The following is a 13,108-nucleotide window of genomic DNA, read 5'->3' as shown; positions in this document are numbered from 1 at the left end:
ACCTACTTTCTTTTCAAAACATAATAGGAATTTGACTCATGAAAATAAAGTGAGATGGGCAAAGATCCAATCAAAATTTTATATATAATTTTTTTTGTTACCTATAAGAAAAGGATATTGTTACACCCTTAAGTTTAACCAGGTACTACAAATTAATGTCAAATAGCATCATTTCTCACCCAATATAGCCAATGTAAAAGCCATTATCTTCATTCACACTTTCCAATATGTTTCCAAGTCCTGCATCCTTCGTACTGGGTCTTTCTGATGTACATGTGTATTCTGCCTCTGTGTCTTTGCTTTTGTTCTTGCCTGAATAAACATGCCCATTTTTTCAAGGTACAACTCATGTCCTATATTCTCTACAAACGTCTTTAAAAAACACCTGAATTGACTGATTTCTCTGCTTAATTGATAAGCACATTAAAATGTAAATTATTTGTAAGCCAAAAATCCTTTTAAAATGTTAAGAGTAAGGCACCTTTTTTGAGTACCATGCAACTGGAGGCACTATGTCACTTAATCTACCCAACAACCCTATAAAGTTGGTACTAATATTCTAATTTTATAGATAAGGAAATCAAGTGTTAAAGAGATTCGTTTTCACAAAGATACACCGCTAGCAAGTGGCAAAAAGCTTAAATTCAAACCCAATGCCATTTGGTTCCAAATCCTATGAAAAAAGTACATTCCATGAAATACTATTAAGGTCAGTGTGTCAATTCTTACTGACAAGAAAGGTTAATGCACCACTCAAAATACCTAAATTTTACCTACTCTCTCAAAGGAAATTCTCTTTTAGGCTTTTTAATCAACAGTATTATTGATTGACTCTATAAAATGCTGTTCATGAAAGTTCACTGTAAGAGGTCTAAAGTATTCTTACCTTCTAAATAGTACATAAAAATTACAATGCTTTCACATGCATTCTATTATAGAAAATCTTTTAGAATATTAGGATAAAACAGAAATTAAGAACCCATTGTTTAATAATATGATAGACTACCTACATGAATAATACTGTATTTTTATTTTTGATTCTTCATGTTAATGAATAATGATTACAAAAATAATTCAAAATTAATATATTAGAAATGGTTTTACAGTCCTATTTAAATGAAATTCTATTTTATTTATTTCAAAAAGGATTTGAAACAGCTCACAATTAAGAGTAATTATGATCTGGTAATGTACAACACAAAAGCAATGAAACCACATGGATCATCTTTCCCCAAAACTTCTGAATTACTTGAACATTTTTGCTAAACTAAAAGATTCATAAAGTTATAAAGTAAACAAGAAAATATGACATTTCAATTATGACTAATTCAAATATTAACTAATACCAAGGATTTAATAGCATTTTTCTGGTCACTAGCCTTAGGGCTATATGTCTTAAAATACTGATAAAATATTATGCATTTGATATGATAATGACTATTTTTGTTTGTAAGTATAATTCTAGAGGTTAACTTTATTCTATTCTTCTCTGCAAGATTTAGACCATACCGTATTATCTTCCGAGAAAATATCAAGTCCATTTTATATAAACTGGGAAGATTTAAAGCCATTTCAGACTTTTCTCCCTCATCATTTGTTTAACAAACATTCAATGAACAAGGAGTTTATGAATCATTACATAAATAATTTCCAAAAATTACTTAAGTTCTGTTAGGTATCAAAAAACTCATTTATCCACCCTAATATGACTCCTTCCTAATCACACTAACATATTCACTATTATTGTACTTGATAAACATCAATTTCTATAGGTAGCATGCCTATAATTACCCCTAAAGACACAGACCACTATGAAAAAGTCAAATAAATGAAAAAGAAAACATTACATTAACTTTCATTCAACACTAAGAAAGATATTAATTTAATAAGTTCTTATTTCTTCTTAGATCTCAGACACAAAAGCCAACACTTGTTTGACACTATTAAAGACTAAGATATTCTCTATCTTTTCTTTTGGAAAAGTGTACTCCAACACAATGAAATTATAAGCATGAACTGAGTATAACCCTAGATTTAGATAAAACAATTAAATATATAAATATTGACAGCAAATTTTCATATCAATTGATTGAAAACCCACAAGTGTTTTTACTAAAATTAGTTTAGGATGCATACAAAGAGAATTCTGAGTTCCCGTGTTATTTCATCATAATATTCTCTGAATAGTAATTTAAGCTTTCTATCCTAATCTTTATCTTAAATCCTCTTAATAGTTTTGGGGATATATCATAGCATTTTCTATTTTATATGTAACCAAACCATGAATTAGAGGGTTAACCAATTTGCTTAACTTAAAAAAATTAGTAGTAATTAACGTATGTATTGAAACATAGCATATTACTTCTAAGTATATCACATTTAATAGAGCAAATTCAGAGAAGTCTCTCAAGTACAGCAGCTGACAAGCATGATTCTTTAAGTTGCTTAAAAGGTTTACTGAAAGCCATGAGGAAAAACCTCTTCATGAATCAGTTTTTGTGTCTGTTTCCTAAACAAACCAAACTGGTCTTAACACTTTTATATAAAAAAAGTCACACTTATTTCCCAGATGAATATAAAAGACTTTAAATCTGTTGTCTCATGAAAGTATTTTTCTATATGATAATTGGTTATGATATGGTAAAAATAATAAAACATCTTGTTTTCCTCATGATTATCAATATAACCTCATGTGCAAATTCACTAACTTAACTGGTTTGATTTAACAAAGTACCAAAATTGAAAGAGCAAAATGAATTTTTTTTCTTACCAAACAAAAGGTTATTTTTGTTTCTTTAGTTTTTTTTAATGATGTGGCAATCACAAGAATCAATGTAGGTATTGTAAAGGAAGCATATGGTTTTAGAAACTAAGATAAGAAATACCCAAGTTCAGGATGAAAATATTTTATGGTAATACCTTCTTCCTGAAGGCAGCAATTATAATAAGCTCTAATAGTATTTGATCATATTTACCTGTCTCTATCTGGAGAATAATGGTCATCCATGACACGATGTCTATCCATTCGGCTAATTGTATTATAATGTCCCGTAGTAGAGCGTGTCCCTCGAAGTCCCTGTTCCACATTCCGACTGAAATAGCAAGATCCATTAAATATCTTAATAGACCATAGTCACATATTATACTAAGAAACAAAGTTTATTAATAAAGATAGTAGAAAAAGACAAAAATCACTGTAATGTCAAGTCCAAGGTTTTTGTTTTGTTTTAACTAATAGGAGATTGCTGCTATAACAGAGGTATAACATAAAAGTAAGCTAATATCAATGGGGATGGAGATAAGGATTATCAAAACTATGAATGGATGACTCCCAGGTGTATAGTAGTGATAGCGATATATGTAACACAGGAGGAGGAATAGATTTGTATGGTGAAAATGAGTTCAGCATGTTGCTTATAGACAATATATTGGTGGATCTTATTTTAGGGATATTAATTGCTATTTCTTTTAAAATCTAAACTGATGTCTTTAGAATTGATTAATGATTATTTTTTTAAGCTGCCATTCTTGGCCTGGATTGTCTACTTATATACTTCTTTTTCATGATGGAATAAACCTTTTACATAAGCTCCTGTTATTATGGGCTTTCTATTATGTGCAGGTGAATCTAATCTAAAACCCATGCCAATTTTCTATTGGCATGTTCAAATACTTTTTCCCTGGTAAAAGTCAAGCATTCTTTTTTTTTTTTTAACAAGAAAGGACTTAATTTATTAAAGCTACAAATTCAAAATCTCTTTCTCTCTTGCACTTTAAATTTCAGATTACAAATCTTATTACTCTACTGATAGGCCTACCACATTTAAACAATTACTTTTCAGAAGACTTTTAATAATTTTAGTCCCATTTATAAATTTAGTTAATTCAACATCTTCAAACATTTTAAACTATGTTTGTTAACTTAACATATTAGATTTTCTCTTCAATTAATTGTCTAAATTAACACTTTTAAAGTCCTTAATATCCTTATAAGTTGTTAAATTTATAAATATAATAAAACTTTTCTCTTAAATAATCCAATACCATGTATAAAATTAAGATTACAATTTAAAATTCTAAGTCTAAATGCCTAAAACTAACTCAATTACTCATTTAAAATAAGTGTTATAAGGCTGTCATTCTAAGAGTTCAAATTTCCTTAAACATTGCAAGTATATAAAATGTGAAATTATGCACATATTTCCTGTTAGGAAACACATTATTTCCATGGTTCTTACTCCATTAAGGCTTTCTGTACTTAACTGGATTGATCAGAGTTTTGCACTAAGCATAAGACTTGGAGTTGCAGATTTTCCAAGCAATTCTTCCCACTGCCCATGCATTCCTTTTTAGTCTTCTCATGATTGTTCTTAATTGTATAGCTCCATCAAATGTTCTTTTTTCCAATTCCTTAAATTATCAATATCTATATCATTCATGAGTATAATTAGTTCAGTCTAACTAGATCTGCTCAATATATATATGAGACTGGAAGTTGGATCTTCTTTATAACTATAACTATAAAATTATATATAGGTCATCTAAAGTTACAAAGTAGCCCATATTTCATCTTACTCTCATTATATAAGCTATTGATAGCAGGTATGTTTTTCCCTAAGTAACTTTTTTCTACAAGAATTTATTATCTTTGAAAATTTCCAATAATATTTTACGATAAATAGGCTTATAATATCATCTTACAAATAAAATGTTATGCTGTCTTACCTCTGTGGAGGAGGGACACTGGGTGACCAAGATCTAGTCCTTCCTATAACATCCACTCGGTGAGGAGACCCTGATGGTGAACAATAGTTTGATGACATTACTTGTTCTGGCACTGACAATGTTGAGCTTTGAAGATCTCGACCATTGTGTCGATAATCTAAAGGTGGAAATATTAAGATTATAGTTCTCTATACACTAAGATCTCTTGTATTTTGTATTTCACTGAAAAAACATAAAATGTTAGTGAAGTTGAAAAGCTCTGAATATACTAAATGTAAAGCATAATGAATAAAGCATAACAGTAAGATAAAATAATAATTTATAAACACTTAAATTGAAAAGGAAAGACAAATATTCAAATATTTAGAGAGCTACTATGTCCAAGGCCCTATGCTAGGTAGAGTAAAACTTTTTTACACAGTTAATAATCTTCAGTAAAAGATTCAAGTTTATTCTAAAAACATTTTCATTTCTTCATTGACCTAGAAGAGCTTCAAATAATTCTCAACAATTATAAAGGAGGGAGGCTCCAATAAAGACGTTAAAAAAAAAAAAAAAGTGGGAGGGGATATGGGGATATATGTATGCATATGGCTGATTCACTTTGTTGTACAACAGAAACTAACACAGTATTGTGAAGCAATTATACTCCAATAAAGATCTATTTAAAAAAATAAAATAAATAAAATGATTACCTTGACAAAAAGTTTCTAATTTCTATACTCTATAGTTATTTCTTTAAGAAATAAACAATATTAGAAAGCACTCTGAATACCATTTGAAGTAAATATGTAAATTCTGATATATTCCAAGCATTTGAAGTTATCTCCATATCCTTTTTATAAACATCAAAATCAGGACTATGGTACTGTAGTTTTTGAAATGTTATCTTTCAAATGCATTATTAAAATATGGTATATGATGAAAAAACCATGTCTCAAAAATTACACTGGATTTCAAAATAACAACATATAGGATATTACAGCAGTCTTTTTTCCTGAATGGATTATTAAATGATTCACTATATAGTAAAAAAATTAATAACAACATTGAGACAAGAAACCATGATGTTTCATGGTAGTAAAAAGTAATGAACCCAGGGTAAACACTTTGAATTGTGTAGGTTTGTGAAATACTATTCTGTAACAACAAAAATTTTTCCAGAGAGTATTAACCAAAATAATGAATGATTCCTGAAAAGTTTTTTTTCAAAAGATACAGTTCCTTTAACAGAATGGAAACATAATAACATGATCATTTTTTTGTCATCCTGGAAGTAGAAAATAAAAGAATTGAGATATGCCAAAAATGGCATCAAGATAAAGAGCTTTAATGACCTGAAGGAAAATATTTTGGGTGGAAAAAATCTGATGTGGCTAGATATTTAATAAAGAGAAGAAGTTGAAAAGTCAATTAAAGGACTAGAACACAAGCAGGAAAAAACTGCTAACGATCTCCAAGCAAGAGATCATGAGAAATATGACTTTTTAAGGTTTAATTCACAAACCATAAAACATGAAAAATATTTTTGCAGTCTTAGTGAATTAATATATTGTTAACCCTTAGTGCAAAAAATAAAGACTAAAAGATAGTCATTGGGTTTTTTAAAAGTAGTACACTGGTAGCATGCAAACTGACTCATATTCTATCAAAAACTGTCCAACAAAAACTATCAGTCACTGATGCAACTGCAGCACGTCTTACATACAATAAAACATATTTTGTTCATGATAAAATTAGTTATGCTTATGAAATTTGCTGAGCTAATTAAGAAGAAGAAGAATCAAACATTTTTATAATATTTTGAGTATAATATATATAAAAATTTTGCCAGAATTTATTAAAAAATAGCTACTTACCTATAATATTAAATCATCAGATAAATTTCTAACCATAAATGAGGCAATATTTTAAACCACAACACCATAATTTCAAAATGTAGCTGCACCTGATACTAATCCACATAACAACATTGAAAAAAATTTCAAAAAGTGGATTCAAATATTTGACATACTTGGGTATGTTAGTGATGTTAGAAAGATTTTTTTCACAGTTAGTGAAGTATAAAGAAGTTTCAGTTATATAACTTCTCAAATTTATAGTGAAATCCTTATTACTTAGTAGTTTGAAAGTAGAAAATTGGTATTACTTATGAGACATCTTTCAATAGAATATTCAATCTAAGAACTGGTACAGGTATTCCAGCAACTAGAATTATTCAGTTTAAACTGCCATAGGCTGTTTCAGGGGAGGGGGCATAAAGAGGCAAGTCCTTTGTACCTCATTATATTTATCTATCTATTTACATATTTACTGGTAAATAATGACGAGTCACACTTCCTTATTATCACTATAAAATAATTCTGAAATTCTTACCTGATACTACACCAATTCCATCATCGCAGTCATAGTCAGAGACTTCACTATCACTTATTCTCTTAGACCCTATGAAGCAAACAATAGCAATAATTAAAATTGCTGATCATTTAAGGAAAAAAACCCTCACCAACCTGAAAAACAAATGAAAGGATTTTGAATGGAATACTTGAGAATAAAAAAAAGAGAGAGAGAAGAAAAGTCATTTTGACCTTACAAACACCTGTTTTTACATATATTTCATTATGTGAGGGTATTATTTTTGAAATGTATAAGATAAAGTTCCTAAAAGGATTAAAGCCTGAAATAATATTAAATATTAAATAATACATGTTAGTGATTTGATGCTGATTGATAAAATCTATTGGACAAAAAGCCGAGTCAAAAATAGCTCAATCAGGTCAGTTTTAGATGCTTTTAGACAAAGGCATTTAAATCTAGTAAACTTCAAAATACAAACAATGTTATATTCAAAGTCATTCATGTGTCTTTTTCTAATATGCATGACTAATGAATTAAATATACCCAATTCTTCAATCTTTATTTTTCACACTCATGGAGAGGAAGCATAATTTAAGACATCTTAAATGTCCTTCCCTTACTATTACTTTAGTTGTTTTCTGTTGCTTTGAGAAAAATACGAGAAATAAGTCATCCACAAACTGACTTACACATTGTGAACTGTGTTATGTTTTCTAAGAAACAACATAAGACAGAACAATAATAATTACTATAATTCAAGAGCCCTGTGTCTGTTTTCCTTACAACACAAATCTATAACAAAACTTTAAAACGTTAATCATGCTATGGCAAAAATAACATTAAATTGAATTAAGTAGAGCTTTGATGGCTAAAGCAGACTGTCCTCACACTTAATGATGACATATATCACATATATAAATAAACATGTTATAATTTGTTTTTTAATCTATCTTTTCTCCTACATGGAGAAAACACCTACATGGAGGTGTGCCTACAGGAATAGGCACACCTTACATAAGAGAAACTTTTATTTAAAGCATTTTTCCCTTCTTTGGTATCAGAAAATATTTAATGATAAATGAAGACAGTGTTGCTATTTCAAAAGAGAACTTGTTTTGTCCGTCTACTTACATAATTCATTACTCATTACATAGACTAAACTCTGTTATCAGAAAATAAATACTTTCCTGTAAGGTTTATAAAACACTGAAAGTTCATGTTGCATAAAATAGCAATAATTAAAATGTTCTAGGAATGCCCTCCAACATTTGCAACCTCCCCTTAGAAATACTCTCTCTATATTTTGTTGTAATCCCTGCCTTCTTGGGAGAGGGAGTCTTTCTTTTTTGCCAGGAACTGCAGTTCTTGTTTTTCTCCCTTTAATGATTAGGTAATACCTATCATTTTTGGTCATGTCGTCCCACTGAGTGTACTCACTACTATTTTCCTTCCAAATCCATATGTCATAAAGTTTTGGACCCAATTGAATCTGAGGCTCTTATAGCACCAGTTAATATGGAAACTACATTATCTGACAACATCCCAACAGAATGCTCACAAAAGGATTTATAGAATTAGGACATACATTCTAAATGAACTTGGGAGAAAGGAGGGATAACACAGATGAGGCTATTGAGGAGATGTAAGAAGAATTGCTCAGCTTGTAACAAGATTTCACCTTGTAAATGATCAAGGACAAAGCAATGATTAGTTTAATGTGCCAGGTGCAGTACAGAGCATAAAGATTACGTGCTTTTCATATTGATCAAGGATCAGATCTGCCTTTAATGTAAAATAAGAATGACACCAGCAAAAGATGAAGTTCATTTTATCAGCCTTTATGAGCCCTCTTGTGTGTGAGGGTGCGGGTGAGAGTGGGAGGTGAGGTATATATATGGTTTGTAAATGCTACTGCCTTTCAGAATCTTGATTACTTTCCTGATGGAAGTCTTGACCTATTTTGATATTAATCCTATAGAGGCTAAATATATTGCAGTTATGTTCTATGTGGATCTTGTCACATTCTGATGAAATCAAGTAATTAAGTTTAATGTCACTGAATGGATCAATCTTCTCTTTTAAAGAGAAGAAATTTTAAAATTTCTTTAAGAAATTTCCTGAGCTTTTATACAAGCACAGAGATACCCTTATTTTCTTCTGAAAGTTTAAAAATTTTGCTCTGTGCATTTATATCCTATCCATCTTGAACTAAGTTTCTGTACGGCATGAGATATGGATGCAACTTCACTTTCTATATGGATAACACGTATCTCAGCATTGTTTATTTAATCATTCTATCTTTCCACAATGATCTGCAATGTCACTTCTGCTATAAATAAATGTATTCTATCTGCTAGGATCTGTTTGGTGCTCTACTTCTTTTTCCTTGTACAGGCTGTCTATCTATAAACCAGTAACTCACTGTCTTTGTTATTACAATGTTACATATTGAAAAGCAAATCGTTTACCTAATTATTCATATATTTGATATTTCTCCTTTGCTCTTCCATTTAAATTTTAGATTCAGGTTATCAAACTGCACAAAAACATCCTATAGGGACTTTGATTTGAAATGCATTGAATCAATACATCAATTCAGGGGGAAATGGCATATTTTACAGCATTGTTTTACTAGCCATGAACATGGCATTCTCTTCATTTAAGTTTTCTTTAAGATCTCTCTATGAAATTTTTAACTTCAGTCACTCAAATTTTCCACATTTGTTGGATTTATCCTTTGTATCTTATCATTTCTATTGCTATTAGAAATACTGTTAAAATTATGTTTTCTAACCTAATTGCTCATAAACAGAAATGCAATTTTATTGTAAAATAATGTTAATCAACCATCTTGTTAAAGTCTCTTTTTTTCTTTACTTCTAATAAATTTATTATGGTTTAATTGGAATTTTTCTATGGAGACAATTTACTTCCCAGTCCTAATGCCTTTTTTCTTTCTTTTTCCTGTCTTTCTATGCTAGTAAGCATAATACTGGAAAGAAACAGAGAAAGTTTACAGTTCTTTCTAAATTCTGATTTTAAATAGAATTTTTCTAATATTTATCCATTTAAAGTGATATCTGCTGAATTTACATTCTGTAAGATCGAGGAAAGTCTCTTATAAGTTCAGTGATATTTCATAAAGGATTTTCAATTTTTATTTACAATTCATTCTGGCCTGTTTCCTTCCTGTACTAACCTTTTGGTTTAGAAGCAAGGTTACACTAGCCCAACTAAATATTGAGAATTAGTCCTTTTTTATTCTCTGGGAGAATTTGTGTAGATTAAAAAAAAAATCTGTTCTTTGAAATTTTGAGAGAATTAATCTATAAAATTACCATGGTCTGGTGTTTCCTTTGTGGGTATATTTTATTTTATTATTATTATTTTTTTTGTGGTACGCGGGCCTCTCACTGTTGTGGCCTCTCCTGCTGCGGAGCACAGGCTCCGGACGCGCAGGCTCAGCGGCCATGGCTCATGGGCCCAGCTGCTCCGCGGCATGTGGGATCCTCCCGGACCGGGGCACGAACCCGTGTCCCCTGAATCGGCAGGCGGACTCTCAACCACTGCGCCACCAGGGAAGCCCCCATACAACTCTTAAGTGAGAGGATTAATATTTACACTCAAGTTTGTCTGAGTAATGTTCATGGTCACGGTTTCAACCACTATGCTATACTTGTTATCCTACGTATTCATAAAATACTTGGCTTAATGACAGTGGAAATCATAATTTCAGATATCTACAGGTACATCACCAAATTCTACTACGTTAGCTATCTCATTCCTATATTTTAGATTCTAAGAGGTAAAATTAAAACATAACTATGCTTCATTGTGTGTCATACTGTGATGAGTGAGTACTACATGTATACAGTTGAGTGTATCAAACAATTTAAAAGCTTCAATAAAAGCTATGAAAATACTAACAGATGACTGTTAATACCCATAATGGTATCTTCAAATTCTATGTCATATATATCATTCAAGATAATTCAATAAAGGTACAATAAATTTTACTGAAAACTTACTTTGCAACCTCCGTGTTGGGCTCTCTCCATGTAGTTGTCGTCGTGGCATATATGGAGAAGGGTGGGGAAGTGGCAATGAAGAAACATCGTGGGTCTGAAGTTTGTACCAATGTGGTTCATCATCTAATAAGGCTGTTTCTAATTCAATTAAAATCTACAAAGCCAAGAGACAAAGGACTGTCTTATGACAATAATATAGAAATTCTCTTAAATGGTTTCATTATAATAATGATAATTATAATAGTAATGCTATTAGGTCAAAAGCAAGGTTATGCTGCAGAATTGCCCATATGTTTGACAATAACTAAATAAGAGATAAGTATATATAACTTCTTATTGAGTTAATGGCTTTGAATATCTAAGACATTTATTTTGTAGACCCTTGAACACCTATCTGCTACAGGCTGTTAAATATGCCATTACATAAATGGCACTTACTACTAAAAGTCTGTAATAATAACTGGTATATATATGCCATTTTACAGTTTAAAAAACATTTTCATTTACATTCATTAATTTAACCTTCACAAACTCTGAAATGGAGAGATTAAAAACAAATTAGAAGTGCTTACTGTGTGTTAAGAACCATGTCATATGTTATCTTAATTCTCAGGAAAAAATTACTAGGTTGGTCTTATTATTCAACTTTTACAAATAAGGATACCAAGGCTGAAAAAGGTTAAAAAACTTGTTTAAGCCCACATTATTGGTTAGTGAAAGAGCCGTAATATAAGTCAAAGGCTGTCTTACTTAAAATTCTGTTTAACATATCATGCTGCTAAGGATTCAAAACAGAAAAGGAAAGAAAAAAAAAAGAATGGATTTTCAATATGAACCATGTTATAATATGAATATCTAATAAATTTACAAAGGAAATCAGTCCATAGAAATAAATGATTCTTTTTATTTTCTTTTAAAGTCATGTGCAAATATGACAGTGTCTGGTTTAAGTATATGAGAACTGCTATATGATGATAAATCACTATTAGCTATGGGAGGTAAAAATGTAAAACAACTAAGGTACTCTTCATTCTTCCTAAATTTTCCCTAGTCATTTTCAAAATTATAAGCACTGTGTTCCAAATGGTCACACACACACACACACACACACACACACACACACACATTTAATTCTCACTCTAACCCTGAATTGCATACTACTATCATTCTCACTTGATTGAAGAGGAAACTAAAGTACAAATATATTAAATAACTTGCTCAAGGACCAAGGCCAGGAAGTAGTAGTGTCAGGAATGCAGAACCAGTCATCTGGCGCTAATCTCTGCTCCTAGTCATTATGTTACCCTTCTTTCCAACTGGTTTACCACTCTTTGATTCCTTAGCTAACAACATTCAGTTTAATATTTCTATGGATTGTTGCTTTTCCCATGGTATTACATTTAATTTAGTCAGGAAAACCAACCACACTGAAAAAACTGAAAGCAGTTCTCTTAGTACGTTAATAGCTGGAAAACTGCCTCTCATCCGCCCCTCTCCAATTCATTCTCCACATTACAGCTAGAAATATTTTTCTCAAGTACAAATGCAATCAAGCTAGTCTCTTTAAAACCTGTCATTTGTTCCCATTATCTACAGGATAATATCCAAACTCTTAATATGATATATGAAGGTGTCATGTTTAACCCTCAAGACTCATTTCTTACCACATTCTTTTCCCATTTCAATACAGTTGTCCAAGACCCCCGCAACCCTAGTATTTTGTTATTCCCTCTGCAGGAACTTTCCTTCCCTTGACTATGCTAAATTCCAGTTTCTCTGTGGATCCTTCCATGGACCACTTCCCCTTCCCTGCACAGCAATTATGTATTCCTACTGCACTTCCCTGAAAGAGCATCTGCCATACTATGTTATAATTGTTCACTCACTTGTGTGTATCCCAGTGGATTATAAATTCCTTGAAGAAAGTAATATACCTTATTGACCTTTGATACCTCAGTCCCTAGCACATTACAGATACAGTACAGGGCTGAAAAACT

General features: G+C 30.8%; 1 protein-coding gene across 11 annotated transcripts in view; it reads right to left on the bottom strand.

Moving 5' to 3' along the window:
* The window catches only part of RIMS2 (regulating synaptic membrane exocytosis 2), a 609,946-nt gene that overhangs the window by 206,571 nt on the left and 390,267 nt on the right, over positions 1–13,108 (bottom strand). For all 11 annotated transcript variants that reach the window (XM_059995029.1, XM_059995033.1, XM_059995038.1 and 8 more), the window contains 4 exons: positions 11,112–11,265; positions 7,102–7,170; positions 4,726–4,882; positions 2,976–3,092 (listed from right to left, as the gene is read on the bottom strand). In XM_059995029.1, the coding sequence (XP_059851012.1) occupies positions 2,976–3,092; positions 4,726–4,882; positions 7,102–7,170; positions 11,112–11,265 (497 nt within the window). The remainder of the gene's footprint in view (positions 1–2,975; positions 3,093–4,725; positions 4,883–7,101; positions 7,171–11,111; positions 11,266–13,108) is intronic.

This window comes from Delphinus delphis, chromosome 17, assembly GCF_949987515.2.
Source record: "Delphinus delphis chromosome 17, mDelDel1.2, whole genome shotgun sequence".
Lineage (NCBI taxonomy): Eukaryota > Metazoa > Chordata > Mammalia > Artiodactyla > Delphinidae > Delphinus > Delphinus delphis.
This window is presented reverse-complemented; position numbering and strand designations above follow the sequence as displayed.